Source organism: Trichoderma atroviride, chromosome 1 (genome assembly GCF_020647795.1).
Source record: "Trichoderma atroviride chromosome 1, complete sequence".
Classification (NCBI taxonomy): domain Eukaryota; kingdom Fungi; phylum Ascomycota; class Sordariomycetes; order Hypocreales; family Hypocreaceae; genus Trichoderma; species Trichoderma atroviride.
This window is the reverse complement of record NC_089400.1, coordinates 3,385,064-3,412,676: the sequence shown is the minus strand read 5'-3', so window position 1 is coordinate 3,412,676 and position 27,613 is coordinate 3,385,064. Positions and strand designations below refer to the sequence as shown.

The 27,613-nt window shown below is 52.4% G+C and overlaps 9 protein-coding genes across 9 annotated transcripts; 6 read left to right on the top strand and 3 right to left on the bottom strand.

Moving 5' to 3' along the window:
* Positions 1 to 257: 257 nt before the first annotated feature.
* On the top strand, positions 258 to 4,555 carry TrAtP1_001217 (uncharacterized protein). Its single transcript, XM_066110893.1, has 4 exons — positions 258 to 571; positions 671 to 1,208; positions 1,334 to 3,626; positions 3,688 to 4,555. Exons 1-4 carry the CDS (start codon positions 558 to 560, stop codon positions 3,795 to 3,797), a joined length of 2,955 nt encoding a protein of 984 aa, XP_065966966.1. The 5' UTR covers positions 258 to 557; the 3' UTR covers positions 3,798 to 4,555.
* A 630-nt stretch (positions 4,556 to 5,185) lies between these two features.
* On the top strand, positions 5,186 to 7,812 carry TrAtP1_001216 (uncharacterized protein; the record flags this gene model as incomplete). The annotated part of the gene is made up of 2 exons (XM_014086220.2): positions 5,186 to 5,404; positions 5,911 to 7,812. 2 exons carry the CDS (start codon positions 5,186 to 5,188, stop codon positions 7,450 to 7,452), a joined length of 1,761 nt encoding a protein of 586 aa, XP_013941695.2. The 3' UTR covers positions 7,453 to 7,812.
* A 2-nt stretch (positions 7,813 to 7,814) lies between these two features.
* TrAtP1_001215 (uncharacterized protein) lies at positions 7,815 to 9,151 on the bottom strand. The gene is made up of 2 exons (XM_014086221.2): positions 8,308 to 9,151; positions 7,815 to 8,218 (listed from the first exon to the last, which is right to left on the bottom strand). Exon 1 carries the CDS (start codon positions 9,040 to 9,042, stop codon positions 8,311 to 8,313), a length of 732 nt encoding a protein of 243 aa, XP_013941696.1. The 5' UTR covers positions 9,043 to 9,151; the 3' UTR covers positions 7,815 to 8,218; positions 8,308 to 8,310.
* A 594-nt stretch (positions 9,152 to 9,745) lies between these two features.
* On the top strand, positions 9,746 to 11,215 carry TrAtP1_001214 (uncharacterized protein; the record flags this gene model as incomplete). Its single annotated transcript, XM_014086222.2, has 4 exons — positions 9,746 to 9,883; positions 9,956 to 10,575; positions 10,653 to 10,956; positions 11,030 to 11,215. The coding sequence occupies 4 exons, from the start codon at positions 9,746 to 9,748 to the stop codon at positions 11,213 to 11,215; spliced, it is 1,248 nt and encodes a 415-aa protein (XP_013941697.1).
* Positions 11,216 to 11,968: 753 nt separating this feature from the next.
* Positions 11,969 to 14,680, bottom strand: TrAtP1_001213 (uncharacterized protein; the record flags this gene model as incomplete). The annotated part of the gene is made up of 1 exon (XM_014086223.2): positions 11,969 to 14,680. The coding sequence occupies one exon, from the start codon at positions 14,678 to 14,680 to the stop codon at positions 11,969 to 11,971; it is 2,712 nt and encodes a 903-aa protein (XP_013941698.2).
* Positions 14,681 to 18,369: 3,689 nt separating this feature from the next.
* On the top strand, positions 18,370 to 19,512 carry TrAtP1_001212 (uncharacterized protein; the record flags this gene model as incomplete). Its single annotated transcript, XM_014086224.2, has 1 exon — positions 18,370 to 19,512. The coding sequence occupies one exon, from the start codon at positions 18,370 to 18,372 to the stop codon at positions 19,510 to 19,512; it is 1,143 nt and encodes a 380-aa protein (XP_013941699.1).
* Positions 19,513 to 21,426: 1,914 nt separating this feature from the next.
* On the bottom strand, positions 21,427 to 22,820 carry TrAtP1_001211 (uncharacterized protein). Its single transcript, XM_014086226.2, has 4 exons — positions 22,517 to 22,820; positions 22,394 to 22,452; positions 22,180 to 22,298; positions 21,427 to 22,090 (listed from the first exon to the last, which is right to left on the bottom strand). Exons 1-4 carry the CDS (start codon positions 22,662 to 22,664, stop codon positions 21,796 to 21,798), a joined length of 621 nt encoding a protein of 206 aa, XP_013941701.1. The 5' UTR covers positions 22,665 to 22,820; the 3' UTR covers positions 21,427 to 21,795.
* Positions 22,821 to 24,540: 1,720 nt separating this feature from the next.
* TrAtP1_001210 (uncharacterized protein) lies at positions 24,541 to 25,656 on the top strand (the record flags this gene model as incomplete). Its single annotated transcript, XM_066110892.1, has 1 exon — positions 24,541 to 25,656. The coding sequence occupies one exon, from the start codon at positions 24,541 to 24,543 to the stop codon at positions 25,654 to 25,656; it is 1,116 nt and encodes a 371-aa protein (XP_065966965.1).
* A 322-nt stretch (positions 25,657 to 25,978) lies between these two features.
* On the top strand, positions 25,979 to 27,168 carry TrAtP1_001209 (uncharacterized protein; the record flags this gene model as incomplete). Its single annotated transcript, XM_014085174.2, has 2 exons — positions 25,979 to 26,876; positions 26,954 to 27,168. The coding sequence occupies 2 exons, from the start codon at positions 25,979 to 25,981 to the stop codon at positions 27,166 to 27,168; spliced, it is 1,113 nt and encodes a 370-aa protein (XP_013940649.2).
* Between the last annotated feature and the right edge of the window lie 445 nt (positions 27,169 to 27,613).

Here is a 27,613-nt window from a genome sequence, read left to right as displayed (position 1 = left end):
GCCCGGGGCCAGCAGCGCTAGGACCTAGCAGGCTCCAGCGGGCTCCAGCAGGGCTCCAGCAAGCCCCGGCAGGCCTTCGTAGGGGTCGTCGTAGGGCCAACAGGGCCTGTAGCAGCAGTGGGGTCCTGCGGGAGGGATTCGTTGCGGGGTAATAGGGAGGTCGGCGGGTCTCTTCCCTAGCATCGCCGCGCGCAGTACCGAGAACCTGCTCTGCCACCAATCGCGGGGTGCATCGGCAGGTTCCTTCAACTTTGTCCGTACAGGCTGCCGCTAGCCCCATTTGGCACTAGTGCGACCTTTTCCTGCCTGGCCTTTGCAAATCAAGCTCAGCCATCTCTTGCAGAGCTTGTTCTCCATCCGGCTAAACCTCAGCAAACCGCGTGCAACATCTTAAACCCCAAACAGGCGAGATCCGTGATATCATCCAGGGCCGCATCTGCGCGTTCCTAGTTCCTGTGAGAGGAGCCCGCGCCTGAGATAACCCAGAATACCTGCGACTCTGGAGGCGGCGGTGGCCACGACGGCCTCACCTCCTGCCTCCTGCTAAAGCTGCCGCGATGGCCACCACACTGTGAGTTGAGTCCGGCTTCGCACATCGCTGGAGCCTCTCCTCAGCACTCCGCGCGGGGTGACTGCACCGCGGATTGATTAACTGACCCACCCGTGGCAGATCCCTCAAGGAGCTGTCCAAAGCCATCAAGGAGTTTATCGTCGAGCCAACCGTGCCTCTGCCCGAGGAGATCGTCGCGACGATTGCTGCCTACCAGCGGAGGCACGAGAAATACGACGACGCCGCATCCGATCGCCTGCAGGAGGAACTGCTCCTCATCTTCGATAAGAATGTTCGGGGAAACCCTGCTGCGTCCTGCGCCTGGATGGGCATCCTGCGCCGGCTCCTGAGAGTGCTGCAGACTCCCGAGCGAATACTTGTGTGGATGGAAGCTTGCAAGGGGATTCTCGACAAGACAGATTTCAACAAGCACATCGTCGAAGAGGCTATGGACACTCTAAACGAGATTGTTGCCATTGCCGACGAGTACCACGATGGCGCCGGCAACGATTTTGCCTCAAATCCTCTGATTGAGAGGCTTTTCGAAGTATGGATGGAAGACTTTCAGCCAGCTCACTTTGAAGGCTTCCTGCCGTCGCAGCATACTCAAAAGATGATAGGCGATGCGCTAGGGCAGTTTGGGAAGAAACGACCAAAGGCACGTATATTCTATGTTGCGGCATTTCCTTTCCTTTGTTTTCCGCTATGAAGAATCTAGTCGATAAAGACATCACCCTTCTTTTGTCCGTCTGTATCATTTTAGCCTGGCTAACTAGAATGTAGGAGTTCTTCTGCTCTTTGGACAGCTATTTCGTCCAGAAAAAGTATAGAAAAATTAGCTTGAATTTCTTTTGCAATTATCTTCAGTCACAGCCACCTCACTTATACCAGGTGGCCCATACTCCCTTGTTCACGGATCTCTTGACTTGCTTGCAGCAAGACACTTCGACTGCGGTCCTTTCGGCTGCACTCACCGCCCTTGCCATGCTGTTGCCGCACATGCCCAGCTCTCTCGTGCCGCATTTGCCTACTCTCTTCAACATCTATACCAGAATGCTCTTCTGGGAAGCTTCAGAGTCGCCTTCACATGAGTCTGAACAAACAAATCGGTGGGAGGTGTTTGCACACGATCCGGAGACGGAAGATGCCCACGTATCACATTTGGACAACTATTACACAATCTTATATGGCCTGTATCCCATAAACTTTATGGATTACATTCGCAAACCGCAGAGGTACATAAGGCACGCCAACCTGCCTAATGCCGACGAGATTGAAGTGCAGCCCACTGAGATTCGTCATCGATCGGAGCGGTTTAGGAGAAGCCACTTGCTTCACCCAAATTTCTTCACCTACACGATTGAAACCGAAAAGACGGATTTGGGGCGATGGATTAAAAGTGAGGCTGCCGAAGTCGTGACTGAATGCATGGCGCTGTGCGTCACACAAACAAGCCAATTGTTTCCTGACCACGAGCTATCACATGTCCCGGAGTCCTCGGCTCAGGTCCCCAACGACGAACTGAGCCCGGAGAGGTCGGATCCGGGCTTGCTGAGCAGTTCGGTAACCAAGGTGAATTCGTGGAGGAACTCTCACATATCCAGCACAGAGTCTGCTACCAGTGATGGCGCGCCGTCAACCTTGATGAGACGTGGATCCCAATCCAGCCAACATTCGGGGAGGGACTCTGTCGAAGCGACGCGCTTCAAGGACTTCGCTGGCGTCGATAGTCCGTCAGGGACCCAGCTTCTCCAATCGGCTTCTCATACCCAGCTTCAAGACCTCATAAGATCAAATAAGGTTATCAAAAGCAGCCTTAACCAATCGTTGGCAAATGATAGCGTGCCGTCTCTCGCTCTGAGCCACCAGGAGTCTACAGCTGATACTAGACCGTTTACAACAATGGCGCTGCCTGCACAGGCCCATACGCCCGTATCGGCAGGAGATGCGAGCAGCGCTCAAATTGCTCATCTCCAAGGACGGCTTCTGTTGCTGCAAAACGATCTTAGCTTCGAGAGGTATCTCAAGCTGCAACACATGGCTCACATTGGCGAGCTCAGACGGCGACAGATGGCGGAAGCTGCTACGGAGGCAGAGATGCAGAACCTGATCATGATGAATAGGAACCTCAAAAGAAGCTACGAAGAAGCCAAGCAGGCCGAGATGCAAGTCCGTAAGGAGTCGGAAAATCGCCGTGCCATAGCAAAGAAGTGGGAAGCAGACCTCGCAAACAAGCTGAAGAACCTCAGGGAAGAATCAAAAAAGATGCAGACGGAGTCTGAGTACATTCGAAAAGAGCTTGAAGAGAAGAGGCGGGAGTGCGAAAAGCTGCGCAAGCTTGTATGCGACGCTGAGGTGAAGGAGCTGAATGCGAGACAAAACATGCAGTCGATTGAGATTCATGGCGCCGATATTGACAGGCTCAAGGCAGAAGTTGAGCGACTCTCATTATCTGAACGGGACTATCAGGCAAAGGAGGTGGAGCGGCAAGCCTCTATCAACGCGGCTGAGGATGCGCAGAATCAGATGGAAATGTTGAAGATGAAGCTGAGCGCCAAAGAGGTGGACTTTGAGCGAATGAAGAAGCTCTTTCATGGCCAGGTGACTGAGCTTCAGGCGCAGCTCTCGGCAGCTCTGGAGGAGCGAAATAAGCGGCCTGCTGCGGTAGTGAACGCTGCAGTTGAGGCAACACTTGAAGCAAGCCGTGCCAAGCAAGCTGAGATGCAGAAGCAGTATAACTTACTGTCGCGCAAATACACAGCACTGCAGTCGTCCTTGCTGGACATGCAGTTGGAGGCATCGGTTACGACGGGGAAGTCAAGCATAGCCGAAGGTGAAGATGACGGCATGTTGTCGCCTACGGGCCCAATGTCAATAAGGTCAAGGCCAGTCCAGCTTTTGTCAGCGACTGAAAACACTGACGGAGCAACGTCGTCGCTCGGCTCGCACCCGGGGACGCCAACATCCTCTGTGCTGCAGCCGCTGCAGCCCACGAGCTCTGCGGGGACAGGAGAGACAGATGGTAAGGCCTCATCACTCAATCTCTCGGTGAGCCCAGAAAGAAGTTACTTTGGCAGTAAGTGCTTGAGAAGCGTGCGTTTTTACTCTGGGATGTACTGGTACTGACACACATGCAGGTATGATCCGCAGGGATAGTAAGGAAAAAGCCAAGGATGAGTCTGGCAAGCCTAAGAAGGAAAAGAAGTCGATTGGCTTGAGAGGAATTAGGGGATTTGTTAATAGCTAATTGGGCCAGGGCTGCCTGAGTCCTCGCGTATATATATATACTTGCGTTCTTTCCGGGAGATGGGTTGAGAGGAAGTTTATGATTAATGGTAGATGGCTTTGATAGAAGCGATACGGAGTATAGGGTCTGATTTTATGGAGGAATGCCCAGGCAATGGGCCACGAAAAGCAGCGACTCTTCAAGTAGTCTCAAGACATTACTCTATGTCGAATAGCTATCAAGCGCATGAATTGAATATGGTGAGACTTTCGGCTCCAGGTCCAACATTCGAGTAGTGTTTTGAATCGATGGACGAGCATCCATTTGCTCTCTTGCGATCTGCAGCAACACTGTACTCGCATGTACTGGGATACATGCAATAGCAGCCAAGCTGTCAAGCTGCATCTCGATTCTACAGCTGTGGGATCCATTCTCAATCACGTGTAATACTGGGCATCTCCATGCAGGTACCGAGCTTACGAAGCCTGTGGCGCCCGTTGTGGTTCCTCTACAGTAGCATTTTTTCTGCTGCGTTAGTGGGAGCCACAGGCGGATGTTCCGAAGAGCCGGGAGGCCTTCCAAGCTTTTCTTTTGAGATGAGAGAGTGAGCTGAAGGATGCATTTTCTGCGAGTGCGGATTTTCAGACGAGTTTGGCTTTCCTCTTGGAGAATGAGAAGAAATGGGAATCTAGTACATGGTATCAATCTAGAGGTGTCTTTCTTTGCCTGGTAGCGGCTAATTGGAATACGAAGCTGGAGAAATGGATATCCTTCTTTTGGATGAACACGAGGTCACGAGCGCTTTGTGAAGTGCGGTGTGGCACCCTGGCAGCCTTTTCCATCTTCTTTTGTGAAGAAGTTGATATTGGCATTGACATTTGTTGCCCTGCTGCTCTTTCACCTGCCATTCAAGCTTTTACTCAGATCTATAACTTGTTCCAGCACGAAAAAGCAGCAGCAGTTTAGGGCAGAGGTACGATGCTTTCATGTACCTCGCAGTCGGATCTCGGCTTTGGAGAGGGCAGCAAGTTGAAAAAGGTACTTTGTAACAAGTATCTCGCATGTCAGGGAGCTGTCATGCTTTAGCGCCCACGATTTGAACCGGGGGGATGCCGGCCAGCCGCTGTGGCGTTTTTTTCATTTTTCTTCGTCCTTTTTTCTGCGTCTCTTTGTTGAGATTTGGTGATATTTTTGACCAACGTTGCATGCATAACACAATGATGATGATGATGTATGCGCTGCTCCAATGCTACGAGTGCGTAATAGTAGAGACGCAGAAGCAGGTCGTGGTTTGATGGAGTGATCTGAGATGGCGCCATGACGTCGCTCGCTGCAGGGGTTGCGTCCATGGGCAGCAAAAGACTCGCCAATCGAGAGGCATTTTCTTCTTCTCTTTTCCACAGCATGGCATGACACGACGGCGATACGACCAGGGCCAGGCCTGGACGGCAGCCCCACCGTCTGGATCAGACAAAACGTGGGCCTCGATCCAGTGTGGGCGATTTGTGGGATGGCGGCCAATGAGTTGGGCAACCGGCCATGGATGGAATAGAGCTCCGGTGCCTGTGACGAAATGCCACACCCACTCGGGAGCCCCTGTGGCTTGGCCGCCAAAGAAGAAACTACTGGTTAGTAGAGCAAAACACACAGAGAGAAGAGACGGAAGAAAAAAAAAAAGTTGGTGTGGAACTGTGGGTTGTTGCACTGCGTGGACTTTTGTGTGTTGTACCTTGCTTTTTCTGGGACCTGCTGCGTCCTCGTATCGCAGCCCACTGGCCCCGACGTGCTGACGTTTGTGGGTGTCTCTGGCTTTCCTTTTCAAGCAGTCTCCGGCTGCTTTTCTTTGTCTGCTCTTTGTCTCTTCTTCCTTCATCCTCTGCTCTGACCAACACCTTCAGTCGCTTATATCCCTATTTTGGTCTGATCCTTTGTGGACTTGGGCCTCTTCACTCTCGCTTGACCTGTGATAGCTATACCTAATAGTTCATATCACCAAGTCGTGCTCTCGTTTCTTTGCTCGGCTTGACCTCGTTCGCTTTTTTTTTGGACCGACGACACTACCCTCGGATCTACCGTTATATATATATACATATAAAGACACAAGGAGGAATAATCATAATTCACTGGGCCACAGACACGCAAAATGCCTTCTTCGTCCACCCTCCTTACTCTGGCCACGGCCGTTTCGGCGGTCAACGCTGCCTACCAGGGCTTCAACTACGGCTCGACTTTTACCAGCGGTCAAGCCAAGGCTCAGACCGACTTCGAGGCCGAGTTCAAGACGGCTGCCGGCCTGGATGGCACCAATGGCGCCTTCACCAGTGCCCGTCTCTATACCATGATCCAGAGCGGCACCCCCAACTCACCCATCAGTGCCATTCCCGCCGCCATCAGCACCAAGACCAGTCTGCTGTTCGGTCTCTGGGCTTCTGCTGGTGACGCCGCCTTCGCCAACGAGATTGCTGCTCTGAAGAGCACCATTAGCCAGTACTGTGGCCAGCTGGACGGCCTGGTTGCTGGTATCTCCGTTGGCAGCGAGGATCTGTACCGAATCACTCCCACCGGTGTTGCTTCCGATGCTGGCCCCGGAGCCCAGCCTGGAACTCTGGTCAACTACATCAACGAGGTCCGTGATACCATCAAGGGCTCTTGCTTGGCCAAGGTGCCCGTTGGCCACGTCGACACCTGGAACGCCTGGGTGTTGGACTCCAACAAGCCCGTGATTGACGCCTCCGACTGGCTCGGCATGGACACCTACCCCTACTACGAGAACACAAACTCCAACGCCATCGCCAACGCAAAGTCTCTGTACGAATCTGCCCTCGAGAAGATCCAAAACGCCGGCCCTGGCAAGGACGTCTGGGTCACCGAGACCGGTTGGCCCGTCAACGGTAAGAGCTCTGGCGACGCCGTGGCCTCCGTGAATAACGCTCAGGAGTACTGGCAGCAGGTTGGCTGCCCCAACTTTGGCAAGACCAATGTCTGGTGGTACACTCTTCAGGATGCTGAGCCTAGCGCGCCCAACCCCAGCTTTGGTCTTATTGGCAGCTCCTTGACCGAGAAGCCCCTGTTTGATCTTTCTTGCGCCAATGTCGACACCAACCCCACGAACCCGACCTCTTCTTCTGCTTCCAGCAAGCCTGCTAGTTCCTCTGCTGCTGCTGCTGCCTCTTCCTCTGCGGGCTCTTCCTCATCTTCCTCGTCATCTTCTTCTTCCGGCTCTGGTTCAAGCTCTGGCTCTAGCTCTAGCTCTGGCTCTGATTCTACTAGTACCTCAGAGTCCCAGACTACTGGTTCTTCAGACTCTCAGACCACCGCCTCGGAGCCTCAGACTACTGGTTCCTCTGGCTCTTCTGGCTCTTCTGGCTCTTCTGGCTCTTCTGGCTCCTCCGGCTCTCAGACTACTGGTTCGGAGCCTCAAACTACCGGTTCTTCGGGCTCCTCAACTCCTGGCGGCGCTGGTGCCGGTGGTGCTCCTCCCGCCTCTTCTACCTTTGCCTCTGTGCCTTTCCCCACGGCTAACAGCACCGTCTCCTCTGGTGGCTCTCCTACCGGCTCTGGATCCGGTAGCAGCCCCTCTGCTCCCTCGTCTACTGCCCCTGGAAGCAGTGGTAACAAGCTGGGCTCTTTCGGAGCTGCCGCTGCTGCTGTTGCCATGGCTGCTATTGCTCTGTAAAAACCCAACAATGGTCTCCCTACAGACTCTCTTCATGAAACAGAGAGCGAGATTACCAGGAGAATGGACACGGGGGGTACATGTATTGTGGTTGAAGATGGCATGTTAATGAATTGTATGGCTTCTATGCATACCTACCAGATGTAACAAGGTAAAAATAGGTTGTTTGGTTCGTTTATGCCCTGACGTCTGGCTTGTGAATTATTTAATGATTTCCTGCAGACTGATTAATGAAGGGTTATGACAGGCTTTGGGTCAAGGGGTTTTTTATGGATTACATGGATGAATGAACACGCTCCTTTATAGAATATATTATCAAGATTTAAAAATATAAAGCAGTTACATTTAAATGGATATCCTCGTGAATGTTTGAATAGAAACTGTTTTGGAGTTTCTAATTTTCTATCCCTCCATCTTCCTATACCAATAGCTACTTTCTGAATGAACTAGAGCTTGATAATAGATGATACACGTATAAGCCAGCGAAGTGAGACCGTCAAGGTGCGTCGGCAACAGATACCCGCCATCGGCTAGAGATGAGCCACATGGCTGCCCTGAATTCCCTAATGGGGCAATTGTGCCATCTCCAACGAGCTGCAGCGTGTATATGTGGCTGGTTTAAACCACATTTCATCAGAGCTCTGCTTTTACCCCTTACAAACTACCTGTTTAGAGTGTCTATGGGCCGGTGTCGAACTATGACTCGACCTTGCTTTTTTAAGGTATCCAGTGACTGGACTGTCGTTGAGATGGAATCCGAACCTGTCTTTTTTCTTTTTAATCAGCTTGCCAAGAATATCTCCTGTTTAGACGCATGGTCTTTATATAAGGAGATTTTAAAGCAGCTTAGTATACCATTCAATTTCGGCCTTGTCCGAGATAGAACAGCCTTACAAAGGCATACATGTTTTCATACGTGCAGAATTCCGCTGCTCCAAGCTCAAACTCCAACTGTACCTGCGATAGATGCTTCTCAAACAGTGCATTGAGCATCTTTCTATCCTTGCCCTCAATGTATCTCAGCAGATACGCCATGGTGATGTGAAAGCCATACGTATCGTGGTTCGGCAGTCTCAGCCCTAGCGTATCAGAAAGTCTATCTCGCAGCAATCGTAGGCGTTTTTCCTCTTCTGCAGTGGCTCCTTCAACTTGCAGCCCGATGAAGAATTTGGCTCCGTTGAATCCCCTGATTCTCATCTTGTAGGGAGGTGCCAGGCCTTGCTGTTCCAGCTCCAAGCCCAGCTGTCTCAGCTTCTGGGAGAAGTCCTCGGTGACTTGTTCCAGTGACCGCCCTTGGAATCCGGGAGGTCTCTTTCCGGGAGTGGCTTTGTCGCCGTGGATGCCGCCCAGGACGGTCATGTGCCAAGAGTCTTTGGGGAGGAGATGGATGAGCTTGGATAGGACGGGGTGGGAGCTTAGTGATGCGAAGACGGTGTTGAGGCCGGGCTGGAGAGGAGAGTTTGGGGGTAAATGGCAGATGATGGTGTTGCCGGGGAAGCGTTGAAGAACTCCATCGGATGAGAATTTGGAAGGTACGCCGCGGGGGTAGAGTGGACGTTGTTTGGTACTTTTGGTGCTTTTGGTAGCCATTGTGGTCTTGGATGGTATCAGATGATTTGGCTAGCAGAAGCCGGAATCAGATGGTTGAAGTGGAATCCTTTGTAGCAACCAAGAGTACTTAGGATCCATGGCCTTGTAAGAGGCACGTGGACTGGACAGCGAGAACGGTCGCTGATAGGTGGGTTCGTCGCTTACGGATAAGGCGTGCATTTGGACTGCATTGGTGTGAGAAGGCTGTGCAGCAATCTTTGAGCAGCTAATCAGGCGGTGCCATGTTTGATGCTAATAAGCCAATGGCATGGAACTGTTACTGAGGATTTGACTCTTGCTTGGATTTGGTTGGTTCATATAAGCTGGTGCAGTTTCTTCGGCTTTTGGCTGTTTGGTTGCCTGCATGGTGCATCTCTTCTGCCATCTAGCACAGAATTTTAAAACCTCTTGTGTATATAATTGATTCCATATCACATCTCTAGACACAAATAATCTGAATATGATTTTTCTTGGACATGACCATGGCTATAATTAGCACGTCAAAGCACCAACTTCCCAAAACAGCCTAGCCCGCTGGTTTAAGCTCAGTACGTGCCAGGGTCGCTTCATCTTAGCTCCGCCTCCAATTGGAGCTTTCGTGTCTTTCTTCCATCCCATCACGCGACAGCGACAGCAGCTCCATCGGCTTCTAATTCAATTCGCAACAGACACGAGGAGGGATTTCGCTCAACCCGCCCACACAATGGCTCGCCGAGGCGCTTTCAGAACCGCCATTGCGTCATGCGTCTTCGTGCTGGCGGCCTGTGCGGCGGCGTCGCAGATCAAGGGAAGCCCTGCCATTGACAGCCTGAGCTTGGAGGAGCTTGATGGCCGGCTTCAGGTACTGCACCGTTCTGTTTTGTATTTCGCCCTCATGTCAAAGCACATGTTTGGCTGACTGGCGAGTGACTAGACATGCCCCGTCGTCCAGGAGCTCAACACGGCCAAGGCGGCCCATTTCGAAGCCGCGCCCTCGTCCCTCACGACGCAGCTCTTCTCGGTGCTCTTCCCCGGCTCGCCCGCCGTGAATGCGCTGCTGGCCACGCTGTACATCTCCGGCCCGCCCAACTTCCTGCTCGCCCTCGTCCCGACCAACATCGACCCCTCGTCGCTGTCCGTCATGGTGGCCTTTGCCGTCGGAGGCCTTCTCGGCGACACGCTCTTCCACCTGCTGCCCGAGATCTTTGTCGGCGAGGACGAGCCGGACCGCGCCCGGTTTGTGCTTGTCGAGCCGAACCGCAACTTGATCCTCGGCCTGGGCATCCTCGTTGGCTTCATGACGTTTGTGGCCATGGACAAGGGCTTGCGAATTGCGACGGGGGGCGAGGGCCACGATCATTCGCACGGACACGCCCATGGCGACGAGAAGCATGCCAGGACGGCGGATGTCGGCCTCTCTACTGGAGCAAACACCGTCCAGGGCGAGGCCAAGTTGAGGAAAAAGGGCGACAACAAGAAGGACCAGGCAGATGAGCAGTCACAGCTCAAGGAGATTAACCCCAGCGTTAAACTAGGCGGATACCTCAACTTGATGCAAGTCCTCATGTGTACCTGATGCTTCCAAGTATATATATATAATCGATACTAACAACTCATTCTCTGCCATCTAGTGCCGACTTCACCCACAACATCACCGACGGCCTCGCCATGTCCGCCAGCTTCTACGCCTCGCCCACCATCGGCGCCACCACCACCGTCGCCGTCTTCTTCCACGAGATCCCCCACGAAGTCGGCGACTTTGCGCTGCTCATCCAATCCGGCTTCTCCAAGCGCGCCGCCATGGCGTCGCAGTTCGTCACCGCCATCGGCGCCCTCATGGGCACGCTCATTGGCATTGCAGTCCAGGAATTCGGCTCTGGAGGCGCCGACGGCGAGGCGATGCCGCGAAACGGGGGGCTCTGGGGGACAAGCCTGGTGAGTTTTCCATGTCTCTTCTTTCTTTTCCTAATCTGTTCTTTCCGTCTTGACTAACATCTCTTGTTCCTAGACATGGGGCGATATGCTGCTGCCTTTCACGGCGGGCACGTTCCTGTACGTCGGCACCGTCGCCGTCATCCCGGAGCTGCTCGAGACGGGGCCCAACAAGGGCGAGGAGCTGCGCAAGACGCTTACGCAGTTTGCGGCCGTTGCAGCTGGCGCAGGCATCATGCTGTACATTTCATGGCATGAGTAAAAGAATAATGAAAGAGACGACATCTATAGAACAGTAGATTTAGATGGATAACGCTGGATATGGAAGCTTGATGACATACATGCAAATAACATCTACCATATACAATCGTAGGCTAGAAACGTCATGAGCATCAAAGATTTGTTTAGACTTCTATCATCTACTAGCTCATCCAAGAGGTAGCAAAAGTCCTCCATTGAAACTAATATTCAAGACCAACAATCATGTTGGAGACTTCAAAGCCTGTGCATCATATCCATTCATCAAAAATGTATAATAAATAAATAAAAAAAACTACTTCATAACCAATGTTTAGACCATCTTTCTTTCCATGCGCTATCTCATAATTCCATCCAAAACAAAATAAACAACACAAAAGGGTTAATCCCGCCACCTACCCCCCCGTCTATACGTAATCGATTCATGATGCCTTGGTAATTTCCATCATCGAAGAGAAGAGAAGAATAGGGGACAAAAAAAGGAAACAGGGAAAAGTCGGTATCTTGAGAAAGAAAATAAAGGAAAAGAAGAAAATAAAGGAAAGCATCCATCCCAGCCCCCAATCCACCACCCCGTACGTCGTCGTGTTCGATCCCACCGCTATCAATCTTTCCCCTAACCACTCGTTTATTGTGCGCCCAACTGACTGTTTTTTTTTTTTGCCTTTTCTATTTTGTTTCTTAAATGGTATCATGTGGTATCACTTCATCCCTTTTCCCCCTCCTTTGACCCCTTGAACACACACTTTTGGAAACCTTAATCCTGGAAAAACTTGATGATTTGCTGCAAGTCCCTCAAACCGACGCCGTGCTTAGGATAACAAATGTAGACCTCCTCGCCCAAGGCGCCAAACTTGGATCGGAAGCCCGCCTTGCGACGGAGACCCAGGCTCTCGACGATGGAGCGATACGTGGTGGCAAGGAACTTAGCCCGAATGCCGTGGAGGTGCTCGCCGGGCGTCAGCTTCTCCGACACGCCGACACCAAACGTCACCTGGCCGGTGACACACGAAAGAGCGTGCTCGATGAGGATCTCAATAGCTCCGTTGAGGGCGCCGGGGAAGTCGAGCGCCCACTTGACTTGCCAGCCGTGGCGGGGGGCCAGCTTGGCCAACACCACCATGGCGTGGACCTTGCCGTCCTTCTCGGCAGCAAAGTAGCGGCGGTGCTCCATGTCGACCCAGGGGCGCACCTCAGTCATGTGAACCTGCTTGCCCTTGCGGTTGGCCTTCCAGGCCTCGATCTGCGGGTCCGCGCGGCTTATAAAGTCTTCGTCAGCCTTGACCTCGTGGATCTTGATGCCTTCACGCTCGACTCTGCGAGCCTTGGGGCCACCGGCAGGGCTCTGGTGTCTGGCCGTGTCGACACGCTGCTCCTCCGTGCAGGACAGGGTTCGCCAGCCCAAGTCGTGGGCCAGGATCCTCTGCACGTCGTACGAGACAAGCATCCACATGGGGACCATGTGAAGCTCCGTCAGCACATATTTAATAAACGAGTTGATGACGTCTGTGTACTGAGACTTGTCGCAAAGAGGGTCACCAGTGACCATGGCAAACTTGTCTTGTCGGACAAATCCGACGGCAGCACCCGACTTGTGTCTCCAGATCTCGAACCGCTCGTCGAGCCAAGAGGTGTTGGAAGCATCGCCGTAGTTGGCAATGAGCTTCTCGACGGGAGGGGTGTGGAGTGCGGCGTACTGCTTGGTGGTGTCGGCCTCGGGATGGGGCAGGCCGGGCTTGCGGTCGGGGAGGGACTTTGGGTCGCGGTAGAAGAGCGAGGCGTTGCGGACGTCTCCGAGCTCGAGCATCCAGGTCACGATACGCTCGAGACCCAGACCAGCTCCGGCATGGGGCGGCGCACCCAGGTCGAAACCGGCCAGATACTCTTCCATGCCGTCTTCCGCAATGCCGGCAGCGGACATGTTGGAGCGCAGCTCGGCGGCATCGTGGATACGCTGACCACCGGAGCAAATCTCCTGGCCACGGATGAAGATGTCAAAGGACCGGGTCCATCTGGGGTCCTCGGGGTCCTTGTGGGTATAGAACGGACGGGCATTTGTGGGGAAGCGGTCGAGAACGTAGTAATCGGTGTTGTACTTCTCCCTGACAAGCTCACCCAGGCGAATCTCATCGGAAGTGGACAAATCTTCCTCGGGAGCTTCACGGCCATCGTCCCTCAGCATCTGGAGGCCGTCTCTAAAGTCGAGAATGAGTGTCTCATCCAGATACTTGAACTCGGTGCTGGGCCATCGTTGCTTGAGAATCTCAACCTCGGGCATAGCGTAGACGGCCTTGAAGACGTTCTTGAGGAACTCGTCAAGCACTTGGATGACCTCATGGTAGTCATGCTCAATGGCCATCTCGAGATCAAGACCAGTGTACTCGGTAAGGTGGCGATGAGTGTTTGAGTTCTCTGCACGGAAAACGGGGCCAATCTCGTACACGCGACCAAAGTCGGCGGCGACGGACATTTGCTTGGCGAGCTGCGGGCTTTGGGCCAGGAAGGCCTTGCGGCCAAAATAGTTGACCTTGAAGACAGAGGAACCGCTTTCAGTGGCGGCAGGCTGGAGCTTGGGGGTGTTGATCTCCACAAATCCAAAGCCCTCGAGAGTCTCACGGAACTGGTGAGAGACCTGGGATCGAATGCGGAACAGCGCCTGGTTGGCCGGGTGCCGCAGATCAAGAATACGCGAAGACATGCGGTTGCGCAGAGCCTCTGGGGGCCTGTAAACACTGAAGGCGGCATTCTGGGCCGGGTTCACGAGCCACAAGCCGTGGATATCAACCTCGGCGTGGGACACGGTGGCAGATCGCACGGGCTCCGGGGGCGCCTTGAGAACGCCGTTGATCTGGAGCAGAGACTCGGCAGGCAGCTTCTGCACCCACTGGACCATGTCCATGTTTTCTCTGGAGAGGACGCCCTGGATGGAGAAGGTCTGGTCACGCAGCAGGAGGAAGTCGAGGGCCTTGGAGAGCTGGCGCTGGGTATGGATACGGCCACGGAAGTTGACCTCTGTGCCAATGGGCAGCGTGTCCAGCTCGGCAATGGTGTTGAGCTCGTAGGGGTGCGTCGGCCAGTCAGAGCCGCTGCTGCGCACGCTGTCAAAGGACGTGGTCGAGTTGTCCATGCTGGATCGCGGAGAGCTCGGCGCCGACCTGCGGCCCTCGTTCATCGTCGCCAGGATCTTGCGGGTGGCCTCGCTGTGGACGGCCGGGGAAGTGGGAGATGTGGGCAGGACTTGCGCCGACATCGTGGGCGTCGCAGGCGTGGGAGTCTCGTTGACCACGTACTGGTGGTAGCTGCTGCGGTTGCTGTTGGTGCCGGCGGCGTTGTAGTTCTTGGGGAATTGGTCGCGGGGCACGGAACGGTCAGGGCTGGCGCGTCTGCTGCTTCTCGTGCTGTTGGAGCGAAGAGGGAGGCCAAAGGCCGACAGGATGGGGGAGTTTCTCCCGCTGTCGGTGGACGGCATGGTGACGATATAGATGCGGGATATCGATGCGACAAGATGGCTATGCTATGGGGCGTTACCTGAGCAGGGATCTGATCAGAGGCCTGGCAATGCGAGCAAGAGACTAAATAACAGCTCAGAAAGGCACAAACACCGCGGTAAAAGCAGAGTAGCTGCTGCTCCTGGGGCTATTTCCGCGGAATTTCAGGTTTGATTGGCTGCCAGCGAGAAAAGTCGCACAACGATGAGACGAGCGAGCGATGTGTGGCAACCGTTTATTCTCTGCCGGAGGTCGCGGGGTTCGTTTTGGCGGGGTTAAGAAACGGGCGGGCGATAAGTTTGGGGGGCACAAGTGCCTGAAGCCTGCGCTGCAGCCCGCTGTAATTGGTCCGGCGCTGTGATCCCCTGTAGGCGCGATGATGTTATCGAAATCTCTGCCCTGACAGCTCCTGTGTCGTATTTTCGCCTCCGCGTGCCTTGTTGCTTCAGAGTCAATGACGTGGAAACTGAATCACCACAACCTCGAGGCGGAGAGCCGCGCTTTCTGAATGGGCTTTTATTCGCGGGCCGCTGACCCGTGGGGGGGAGGCAGGGCTATTTTTGGAAGGCTGTCACAAAAGATGGGAATTGACTTGGTGTTTGGTTGATTGATAGGAAATAGGTAGGTTGTACGCTTTATATCGAGGGGATGGTGTGCTGAAACCGGAAGTGTGGCAAAGCAAGGCGCGGAACTTTCCTCTTTTTCTTGGATCTTGGATCTTTGGATGAGAAATCTCCTTGAGCCACAGAGGCGGCGGCGAGTCAATGACGGCGATGATGAAGAGAAGGAGAAGAGAGAGAAGCCACAGCAGTAGCTCTTGGCGAGGCTTGCTCTGGTCTTATATAACGCAACGAGGCGTTCTCAAGCAACAGCCAATGCTGAGTCCACTACGACCTAGTTTATCACTGGCTCAACATGTAATCATTTGGTAACAAGCCAATGCAGATGGGCGACAGAGCCCGTTGCTGCAGTGGGTGCCGCCGAGGATGCTGGGGGCAGCTGAACGGGGGGGGCGTATCAGCAGCAACCAAAGTCCGATATCAATGGGCGATATCAAGTCCAGGCCGGCATAGACTCAGCCAGAACAGGCGCGAAATTCTCGTCGGATGGCCGAACCGAGCAGGAGGGGCTCGTCCTCTGACCTCTCCTCGGCAAGCTCGTGGGCCCCTGGCCGTGGTGCAGAAATTGCCAGTTGCATTGCCTGTCATCCATCGTCTTGCGGCCATCAGCCCAAATCCCCACCCAGAGTCGACGCTGGACTCCGCCCGAGCCCGAGCAGCCTATCCGCCTAGCACGGGACGGAATCAGTGCGAAGATTCTGTCGGTGTCATTGGGTCGACCGCAGCCGAGGGGGTGGGCGCCTGCAAGAGGTTTAGTAATAGAGCAGTGTGTATGTATGTACCTATAGTTTGATATCAAATCTCAGCCTATACCCTTTAGCAAGCAAGTCCTGCACTAGGCGCCGTGCTGACTGAGCCCGAGCACATGCAGCGGCTGCAACTCTGGCAGGGATTTCCCCTTTGCTGCCTTTTGCTTGCTCTGGAATTGCTCTTCTGCCTCTAGTTTCTGCCCACCGTCGGCCGGCACTGCATGTCTAGGGCCGTTCGGCGTCACACGAGATGCGCGGATGGATGATTAGCGGACAGGCGGATGGGCGCTAGCAGGCAGTCTGGACGCCCAGCTGCTCGCGTCGCCGCTTTCAGCACTTCGTTCTCTTTTTCCCTTTCCACTCTCTTCTTGTCCAGCTAATGCATGATTATGTGCTCTTTTACCCACGCAACGGGTTGCTTGCAGGCCCCGTTTCCCGTTTCTAAATGATGAAAAACATGCATACACGGCTATACGCGCAGCTCTGCATGCAGTGACTCTTTGTTTCGGGGGGATTTCCATGATGTAATTGTGCCATTTACGGAGCTATTCCCCCTGCAAAATCGCAAGCTCCCCGAAACCGTCAACAAAAGCAATTACCAGGGTCAGGTTGCCCATGTTGTTAGGTAACCAGCAATTGGGAGTGAAAAGCTGCCGTTTTTTTCATCCGGGCATCAAATTACGAGGCAATCAATGTGTTTACATGAAAAATCTGCCTGCATATTGCGCTCTGCCCTATTGGGGTAATGCAGCAGCAACTTCTACAAGGAGATTCCCAGTTGAAGTTAATTTATCCTATCGAGTGCCGCTAGTGTTGCTGCTTCTGTGTGCTTTTGCACTCATCCTGGCCGAGAGCGGCTATCGGGGATATACCTGCCAATCAACGATGTCCGCAATGTGGTACTTTTTTGTTCTTCTTTCGCTGTGCAGGTGAAAGCACCCATATGCAAAGTCGGAGTTTCTGCAATGACGTCAGAAGTTGAAACCGCCCCCAGCTTGGACCTGACAGCAGCTCGGTAAGCTGTGCCTAGGCATGCAGATACTACATCGTACCATGAAGATGGAGCATCGAAATTATGTGCATTGAACAGGCGAAGAAAAAAGATGGAAAAAAGAGGAACCGCGCGGCAAAGCAAGTTGATGCCTTGGCCCGGCATCGTCCGATCAGCTCCTCGGGAAGGAATCAGCCTATGGAGCCAGGCGATAGTCGAACTGCAGAGTACGTCATAGCAGGTCTGTGCTCCGATGTCGACTTCCACGATTTTCCATCGCTGCACTACGACCGTAGCACTGGGTTTTTATTACTAAGTGGCATTCAAGGTGCCACTTTAGGCAAGGTGCCTTGGACACTACCAAAAAGGAACTGGTGATGGTCTCCATGGGTTCTAGAAGTCTGCAAAATCGAAAATCCAAACAATAACCACGAAAGGTTCGGCCTGTGCCTTGACAAGATCGATCGGCGTAAAGCCCTCCAGCCATGCCCTCATATAGTCCAGATTCCTCAAGCCCAGCTAATAGTCTCGAGTCTCGCTCAAAAGAAGCTTTGCGCCGATCCAGCCTGCTGGTTGCCGGGGCTCAGCTAGCGCCATATCGAACCCGCTCCCGGTTTTCTTACTGCTGCGTCTCCACGAGTTAATGCTACCCCAGTTATTCGGTTGCATCTTGATTTCTCTCTGTCCAGTTCGCTCCCTTTAGCGTTGTGTTGCGCGTATATGGTGTAAGATACACGTATAGAGCTCTCGACGTCTTGGCAACGAGTTTCTCGTGAATCAACTTGGTCGTTGGAAAACGTGCTTGACTAACATCTTGGCCAGATAAGCCCTAGACCCGAAGCCACGCGAGTCGGGCAAAAAAAGATACTCCGTAAGCGGCCTCAAGTCCATCTACCACTTCCCCTGGGCGTCGACTCGTTATCCAGACTGTAGATCGTCACCAGCAGCAGGGCACGCGACACGGTACAATACAGTACTATCAGCCAACTTGGCGCCATCATCGCAGGTATCGGCGCGTACCTCGCCTCTTTTCGTCCACCGTCTCATCATTTGTGCCGTACCTTATCCGTGCCTCGCGCCACCCACCCTCCTTGCCTCCTCATAGAATCAAACTTTTTCTCCCCTTCTTCCTCTTCTTCCACCATCCACGCCCCTCTTCCATCCGTCCACCCCGCTGTTGCGTCCCCCAGAGCCAGTCTGCAGCCAATCCCCGCTTGCCCTGCCTTTCCGTAGAAGCCAGGCTACGCTGTAGCAGTCACCAAATCATCGCTCAACAGACTCACAGCGGATGACCACAGCGCGCCTCTCCCATGGAAGTCGTCCCGGATACCATCAGGAAACCGACAGTGCCGGAGCCTGACGACTATGTCAACCCCTTGGAGGCAAGTTCCCGCTGGACCCTGAATGCGCGTGCGCAGGCCATCCGCTATGCCTCCAGCCTCGGCTTCAGCATCTCCAACCGCACTGAGCCCGCCGCTCCTACACCGTCCACCGAGTTCTGGGTTGATTCGACCCTCGCCGAGAGCAAGGGGCCCAAGAAGATCAGGGTCGAGGTGTGGACGCCGCCGCGTCTGTCCATCGGACCTCGAGCAGCCGTCGTTGCTCTCCATGGCGGAGGATGGATTCTCGGCCAGGGAACCGACAATGCGCGCTGGGCATGCGCCGTCATGACCTCGTTGGATGCTGTCGTCTTCACCGTCAACTATCGTCTGGCTCCTACCCACCCATTTCCAACCGCCATCGAGGACTGTGTCGATGCCATCCTGGAGATCACCAAGCGCGCTGCCCAGTTTGGCATTGACCCCAATCGCGTCATCCTCTCTGGCTTTTCTGCAGGTGCCACCACGGCGTTGTCCAGCTGGCTCGTCATGCACGACCCGTCACGCTGGAATTACACCCTGCCCTTCCCGGTGCCTCGCATCACGGGCCTCGTGCTCTTCTATCCCGGCTTGGACTGGACCATCAACAGGGCTGAGAAGAGGCTGAGTTGCTCTCGTCCTGATCTCACCCTGTCCAAGGGTTTGACGGATCTTATCGATGCCTCATACGTCTTCCCCGCCATCCCTCGCCACAAACGCGCAGATCTTCGGCTGTCCCCGGGCTTGATGTCGGATGATATTATGGCAAAGCTACCACCCGTTCATCTCTGCTTGTGCGAGTATGATATGCTTCTCGCAGAGGGTACCCGCTTCGCAAAGAGGCTGCAGAGCCTGAAAAAGACTGTCACTATGCGCATCGTTGCCGGCGAGAAACATGCATGGGACTGCCCCCCGCCAATGATACAAAAAGAGAGCGTCGAAGTCGAATATGCAGAGGCGACTCAGGCCATTGCCAACTGGCTCGGTCAGGCGCACGACACTGACAGGGAATCGATGCGATCCATGAAAACAAAGCGTTTGCGGATACCCCGGCCCAGTTTCATATCTCGATCAAAATCAGCTGGTCCGTTTTGACCATGACTATTTTCCCCAGATTTAGCTTTTTTTTTATCCCCTTTGATTGACGACTCATAGCGTTTCCCTTATCCTTTTTGTTTCCCTCCTCTGTTATTTTGATTTATTCCTCTTCTTGACATTGTCTTGATAATACCACAGCACTGCGTTGCACTTGGTAGAAAGAGTAGACAAAGACAGACAGACAGACAGACAGACAGACAGACAGACACGTTGGTGGAGAAAGATGAATTACAGCCAGACGAAGAGACTAATTAGCGAACTGATTATTGCTGGCGTTGGAGGAGGGAACATGCATAGAAGCGGCGAATAGGCGATTAGGATGTTTATCCGTTATAAACGAGACCTGACTGAAAAGATGCAAATGGATTTTTCAATTTGATTTGATAGCACATGATTAAAAATTCACAATTGAATGAGTTTTATATATCAGGACGATTTCTTGGCATCTCTTACTTCCCGTGGCGCTAAGCTAAACTTCCCGCCTTTACTTGAAATCCAGGAGTTTGGGTTTTGGATGATTGTCAGCCATGGCTGTCTGACATGCTCCAAATTCAACCACACCATCATCAATCTCCCTTCTTTCTGTTCACGCCCCCCCTCTAGGACGAGTGGTTATGTAAGTTTCTATTATTGACACTTGGCATATCGTGGCGTTCCGACATGCAAGCCTAACAACACCTTTACATTTGATGAAACTTTTGATACCACATGATAGCCTCATATAAATCGGATGACCGGCAGCGAGTGGGAATTACATGCGAGTCGGGCACGTGGGGGGGAGCCTTACAAGGCAAGATTAACTCTCGATGAAGATCATGTGCCGGGTCTGATGCCGGGCCTAAATGGACAAACGGGGAGTTATGAATCGTTTTTTTGTTTGCTTGTGATTTTGTCAGGGATATCCGGGGTATACTATTTCTCAAAGGAAGCTAAAATAGCTATACTGTGGGATATGCGGCTCGGATGGTTCGGGTAGACTATTGAGGGATCATGGGGGGGGAGTGAGTGAGACCACGAGGCGGCTTGTTGGAGAAATGGTGTGAATGAATCAAGATCAGAATAAAAAATGGTTAATCAAAACTAGTTAATGGTTCCTAAATGATGTTGGCCATAGGAGTAAAGTCGGGATGAATAGGGATGATACAAACACTTGGAACGCGGGTTGTTTAGAGTGCTGACTGAATCCGTGGCGTCGTTGAGCTACCGAGGTGACGGACGGGGCTTGCGAGTGCCGATGGATGGAGGACTTTAGGGGACGCCCCCAGATGCCATGTGAGGCAACTAGGCTTATCAATTTACTTTTTATTCCTTTTGTTTCGTGTGAATTTTTGGGAGCTCGACAGTGGATGTTCTTGTATATGGCAGGGAGCGTTACATGGACGATGGGCAGTGCTACCCTAGATGGCGAGAAGAGTGTTGCTAGTTTTGATGTGTTGTACAACCTTCAAGGTCCAGTAGCTTTGTGATTGTGTTTATGCTTCAGGTTGTATAGAATCGACAGCTTAGAAAGCATTCATAGAACAGTTTCGAGGCCTGAGGTGAGTTCTTTGTTGCTTACGACTAGGAGACTATCAAATGACTCCAAAGCATATTGTGCCTTGGACTCGGATAGATCAGTGGCAAAGTTGCCATTACTATTTATTTGTTTGATATTGAAAAAGTAGAGGAGTAGCAACTTGACTATGCTCTGAAAACACATGAATAAGTATTGAGATGATCTGAGATTGCGATACTCTAGGGTAGCCACGCCTGTACTTGGATAACCAATGTCTAGGTGTCCCATTGCATACTGGGGACTCTGCTTCGGTTATATTGGTTCTCTCTCAAAAGTGTGCTTTAAACTCCTATAAAAAAGCTATTTACAACATCTTGGTATTGAATGGTAGTTAATATCCTCTTATAGTAGGACGAGCTGGATATCACGTTCTCTCTACATACTGGTGGATTTGCAGCCCTTGATCTCTTTGTAGCGTCTGGGCTGTTGAATACCTATACCTTGAATAAACTCGCCGCAGCTACCCTCGACTCCTCGATAGATAGTCACGCACATATTACTCCAAGTTTAGATGTTTTTCACTTGTTTATTAGCTGCGACTACTCTCTTCCGAGCAAGTACATCATCAAAGAGATGTACAATATTCTATACATCTGCAAGATGCCAACACGTTTAACCCAGCTAATAATAGGACTATTCGCCTTGATTCGTTTCTTCGTTAATTACCAATATGTACGAGGTAGATCGTGCTAATAACTTAACCAACTAGGTATCAATCAATCAATTTACCACTTGGCCTCCTTGCTCTCCACGAAGCCCTTCAGAATGCCGACAATCTTGTCGAGGGCGGCCAGGTAGACCCTCAGATCCGTGGTGACTTGAGCCTCATCAGCTCCAAGCTTGGAGTAGAAGTCCTTGCGGTATGGGCAGGCACCCATGGCAGCGCTGAAGATGGGCTTGATCAAGAAGCTGTGGTGAGGCTTCAGGGTGGTGCCGTATGCGTTTCGGAAGGAGTCGGCAAGCTCTTCGGACTCCTTGGCCACGTTGGCGCTGAGGGCGAGGCAAGTAAACTCGAGACCACTGTTTGGGAGGATCCATGGTTAGTCCCGGAGCGTTTTTTTAAGGCTCTTGGTTGTGGATGGACTGCAGAAAAGCTCAATTATACGTACCGGACCAGCCACAGAAGGCCCTCGGTGGCAGTGTGCTTCTTCGCCTTGAGCTCGTTGCGGCAGAGATCCTGGACATTGGTGGACTCGGCGGGGGCGGCGAGCTGGCGTTCGCGGAGTTTCTAGACGTTGGAAGAAGGTAATGTCAGCTACTGATTGTCTCAAGGGTTCTGTCGAATGGACAGGAATGCACGCTGCAACAAAGCCATAAACATACCTTGACGTTGCCCAACAGATCAGACTTGACGGGAGAAAAGGCAACAGAGCCCAGGAGGTCTGCATAGCCAGATTAGAACACTCTGCCCTCTCCAAGATATCGATCCATACTGCTGCAGCTTACCAAACATGGTGGTCAAGGACTCGGCAGCATCGAGGAACTGGGTAGTGGCAATGGCATTGCCATTTTCGGCATCAATGGGCACGTCGACAAAGGACTGCTTGAAGGTGTTGACGATGGTGGCGCCGACGGGGATTTCAGGAGCAGACATTTTGGATGGAGTTTTCTTTGCTTGGAATATGCTGCAAAAGTAAAAGACAGAAACGGAGAATTGGGATTGAATTGAGCAAGTGTAGGGGAGAAGAAGAAGGAAAATAAAGAGGCAGATGAAGACGCGATCGGGTCTTTGGGTCGGCGGTGAATGCTCGACATCTGGCCTGGAGCTGGTGGGGCAGAGAGGCACAGGTGGGGTCAATTGGGTCGATTTGTTGGAGAGCCAGCCAGGAGAGTTGACGAGAATAGGGGTCGATGGGGAGGGGTTACGAATCTGCAGCGAACTCAATGGGGCTGGATGATACGAGCACTGTGTCGTATTGGTTTAGTATTTATTTGACTACGATGCTGCTCAAGTAACAATAATGATGCTGTGAGTGTGTTTTATTTTGGGTGTAGGTCGATTGTAAAGCCCAGCACGCGGATAGCACCAAGAGCAGTTGGTTACCTAAACAAGGCACCTAGCAGCTTGAGCTCTTATACTGGCTTTCCATCCAGCTAGAGATGGATCCGTTTCAAGACTGTGGCCGCGATCCGTATTTCCCTGGTCGATGCCCACTCTGCTGCATGTAGCTCGGTACTCCGCATTTGCTCCAGTGAAGCGTGACATACAACCAGGACTTTGACCGATTGCAATTGAGCTCTTGGAGTAGAAACACATGTATCCCGCTTACATAATGTCGGGCAGCGTAGGTGAGGTTCAGTATTACGCGGCAACACTCCTTTGCACAGCACCCTCTAGTCTCACGCTCATCAGGTGTTAGTTGCAAGCTACATACAATGGTTTGTCTCCCATTCTGTCACCGAAAACGGATTGTCCGTCTTGACCATTGATCATCACTCTTTCTAATGCACAAACTTGATGATTGATGATCCAATCTTTGCCCAACTCGGCGAGATATCATTGTTCTCCCACGTGTATCTTTTAATCATGGATAGCTTCAGGCTCAGATCTCGCAGATGAGCGGCGCCAACCGCAGAAACTAGCGCCAAGACAAGCACAAGCCAATCAACCAATACAAGTACAACGGAGATGTTTCTCTTCAATTCACAGCCCAGACAATGCCAATACACGCCATACGTCACCGTGTCCACCCGAGAACAAAATGCGCCCTTCCAAACACTGCTTTCGTTCCTTTTTCTTTAGGTAACAAGCAGACGACCCCAGCTCTTGGCTGATGTGACGTCACCGCCCCCTCCCAAATGAACAAGGCTGGCCCCTCCACTTTCGATGCAAACCGGCCAGAGCTCGATCTGATGCTGCGCGCCAAGACACGCAACAGAAAATGGCAAAACCAAAACTTGGATCAATTGGCCCAAGACAGAAAAAATAGGGCCGCTACCAGACAGATTAGCTTTGCATAAAATCATAAAATCACTTTACCTCAAATAAGTTTGCGGATCCGAGACCCCAAAGGCTTGAGATCCCTGCTGCGCGATTCGGCTGTCAGCCCTGTGGCGCCGCCAGCATCTGCCTCGCACACAATGAAATGAATCCTTAGGCTGGCATCTTTGCAAATTGGCTGCAGGCAGCTTCATCTAGTCCAGCTAGCGCTCTTCGGGTCGATCATCGTCATGGTTTCATGCTGTGCAAGTCTGCTGAGCCCGAGCCCCCGCTTCCTTGACGGCTGCGATCTTGGCATCGACTGCGCGCGTGCTATATATACGATTGTTTCAGTTGGCACCTCCTCTACCCTCTAGTGCTTTCTCCTCCTCTCTCAGCTTTCATTTGGTTTGCCTTTTCAGATACCCAAACTCAGCTTCACCTAGCTGCATGTGTGACTCGTGATAGCAGTCTTCTTACCTACTCAATTCATTCATTCCCCTGCGACAAAACTCACCAGCCATATTATATTCCTAGTAGCGTTATAACCATGGCCGCCGCCAAGCCCGCGGAAAGCGGAAGCCATCACGGCCTCCACGGCATGATAGACAGCTTAAAGGACAAGCTCCACGACACCAAGCTTCACGATATCAAGGTGGCCGCATCAAATAAGAAGCATCAGATTGGTAAATTTGGAAACGTGTTCAACAGTAATCACCGCCACGACGAAGAGCACGAGGTGCGCTGCGACGAAAAGAGAACCAAAATCTGCGAGTCTCACCGATTCCAGTCGTTTTTCCCGGAGCGAGATGGCAACCTCGTCAAATGGTACGTAGACGGACGAGATTACTTCTGGGCCGTGTCTGTCGCCTTGGAGCAGGCCAAGGAATCCATCTACATTGAAGACTGGTGGCTCTCACCAGAGCTGTTCATGCGACGGCCGCCTCACGAAAAGCAAGAGTACAGACTGGATCAGATTCTGAAGCGAAAGGCCGAGCAAGGAGTCAAAATCTTCGTCGTCGTTTACAAGGAGGTCGAAGCCGCCCTGACGTGCAATTCGGAACACACCAAACACGCCCTGCAAGCGCTCTGTCCCGAGGGCACTCCGGGATTCAACAACATCAAGATTATGCGGCATCCGGATCACAATGTTCTCGAAAATGCGGCAGACATGACAATGTACTGGGCGCACCACGAGAAATTTGTCGTCATTGACTATTCCATTGCCTTCATCGGAGGTCTAGATCTCTGTTTTGGTCGGTGGGACACCCGAAGCCACCCGCTGTCAGACGTTCATCCAGATGATGTGACTGCGGAGATTTGGCCGGGCCAGGACTTCAACAACAATCGAGTCATGGACTTCCAAAAGGTGCAGGACTGGCAGAACAACGAGGTCAGCAAGGCTGATTATGGCCGCATGCCTTGGCACGACGTCTCCATGGCTGTCATCGGTCCTTGCGTCCTTGACATAGCGGAGCATTTCGTTCTGCGATGGAATTTTGTCAAACGGGACAAGTATAAACGTGACGAGAGGTTTGACTGGATCATCCTCGAGGGCCGTGAAGGCGAAGATGAGGACCTGGTCGGAGTGCAGCGGCCCAAGCACCCGGTGGGAGACTACGTCAAGCATCCTTTAACCCCCCCTGGCCACCAAGAACCTGCCTAACCGGGGGACTGTTCATGCACAAGTGGTGAGATCCAGTGCCGACTGGTCCAGTGGAATCTTGACAGATCATTCCATTCAAAATGCGTACTCAGAGATCATTACCGCTGCGGAGCACTATGTCTACATTGAGAACCAATTCTTCATCACTGCCACTGGCGAGCATCAATTCCCAATTCACAACACGATTGGAAGGGCCATTGTGGAGGCCGTAGTCCGAGCTGGAAAGGAGGGTCGAAAATTCAAAATCATCATCGTCATTCCCGCCGTTCCAGGATTTGCGGGCGACCTTCGAGATAACGCTGCGTCTGGCACGAGAGCCATCATGGATTACCAGTACAAGTCGATATGTCGAGGGGAACACTCCATCTTTGAACAAATCAAAGCTCAAGGAGTGGATCCTACCAAGCACATATTCTTCTTCAACTTGAGATCTTACGACCGTCTGAACAAGACGCCTGCAATCACCGAAGCAGAGGAGAAGACGGGTATCAAATACCAGCAAGTCCAGCGTGTTCTCGCCGAAGACATTATGAGTGAAGGCATCCACGGGACAACAGATCCCATTGAGCACGAACGGGATAACCACATGGGCCAGGAACACGAGAAAGAAAAGGCTCATAATGAAGCTCTGCAAGCAAAGGAGACGTTTGAGAAGGCCAAGCCGCAGGAAGAAGTCAAAACTTCGCCTACGGTTGCACATTATGCCATGGCCGGCCAACCTTCGTTGGAAGATGAGGTTTGGTCCGAGTCTGATCCAGCATCTGAGATTAAGAACTGGGTGCAGGAGGAGCTTTACGTACATGCCAAGATACTCATTGCCGACGACCGAGTAGTGATTTGCGGCTCGAGTAACCTGAACGACCGTAGCCAGCAAGGAAACCACGACAGTGAGTTGAGTATTGTTATGGAGGACACGAATCTTATCCAAACTACCATGAACGGAAGGCCGTTTGAAGCAGGATACCACGCAACCACTTTGCGACGGACGCTCTGGCGAGAGCACCTCGGTCTTCTCCCTCCGCAGGAGTTTGATGCCAACAACGATATTAATGCAATGCCGCCGAGCGTCGAGCCCAAGAATAATGTCTACGACGATGACGACAGTTGGAAGTTTGTAGAAGATCCGCTTAGTGACGAGCTGTGGGATATGTGGACAAGTCGAGCAGACCGAAACACTGACCTCTTCCGCCAACTGTTCCACGCCGATCCAGATAACAACAGTAAGTCCTCCCCGTGACTATTAGATTTGAGAGTTGTATGTGCATTTTCACAAGCTGACACGGAAAAAAAAAAATAGTCAAAACATTTGACGATTACAATCGTTTCCTTCCACCTACGGGCGTAAAGCCTGGCCACATTTTCGACCAGTTCATGCCGCCCGAGGAGGCGAAGAAGAAGCTGGCAGAGATCAAGGGCCACCTGGTGTGGATGCCAATGGACTTTTTGAAGGATGCGGAAATGGCTGAGCGGGGTCTTCAGGTGAATGCTTGGACGGAGAGTGTGTATACTTGAAAGGCTTGTCGTGTAGATTCTCTCTGGCTTGCCGTGTGTTGGGAAAAGTGAAGTAAAGATACCTAGGTAATATTTTGTAATGGGTAATGATTATTAACGAATTGTTTCTTTGGCTCTCGCGCTTATACTTTATCTACACTATATGCGGCCTATCCCAAGATATAACAGCATTGGCCAATGCCTGGATTTCGTGCATCCATCAGAAACCCCGTTGCAGAAGCGAGGTCGCATATCCGGTCGCATCAAGCGCGCCACCACCGGGGCTGCAACAAGGATGGGTGGCTGTGAACCACTCCTGGTTTTAGCGAGGACAATTAGACTTTGGCGCAGTTGCTTCTCGGGTTTCTTCTCATCGGCGTCGCATATCTTGGTAGGCAGAGAACGGTACAAAGTTGGGAAAAAAAGAAAGAGACGGCACGTACAGTAGCGGAGGCCTGGAAGCGCC

Bases quoted from the DNA above. Each gene is read 5' to 3' on its own strand.
- TrAtP1_001217 (XM_066110893.1), top strand. The intron at 1,209-1,333 runs GCACGTATATTC...ACTAGAATGTAG, and splicing joins TTGGGAAGAAACGACCAAAG to GAGTTCTTCTGCTCTTTGGA. The intron at 3,627-3,687 runs GTAAGTGCTTGA...ACACACATGCAG, and splicing joins AGAAAGAAGTTACTTTGGCA to GTATGATCCGCAGGGATAGT.
- TrAtP1_001211 (XM_014086226.2), bottom strand. From the start codon at position 22,664: ATGTCTGCTCCTGAAATCCCCGTCGGCGCCACCATCGTCAACACCTTC. The intron at 22,453-22,516 runs GTAAGCTGCAGC...CTGGCTATGCAG, and splicing joins GTCCTTGACCACCATGTTTG to ACCTCCTGGGCTCTGTTGCC. The intron at 22,091-22,179 runs GTACGTATAATT...CCTCCCAAACAG, and splicing joins GGCCTTCTGTGGCTGGTCCG to TGGTCTCGAGTTTACTTGCC.
- TrAtP1_001215 (XM_014086221.2), bottom strand. From the start codon at position 9,042: ATGGCTACCAAAAGCACCAAAAGTACCAAACAACGTCCACTCTACCCC.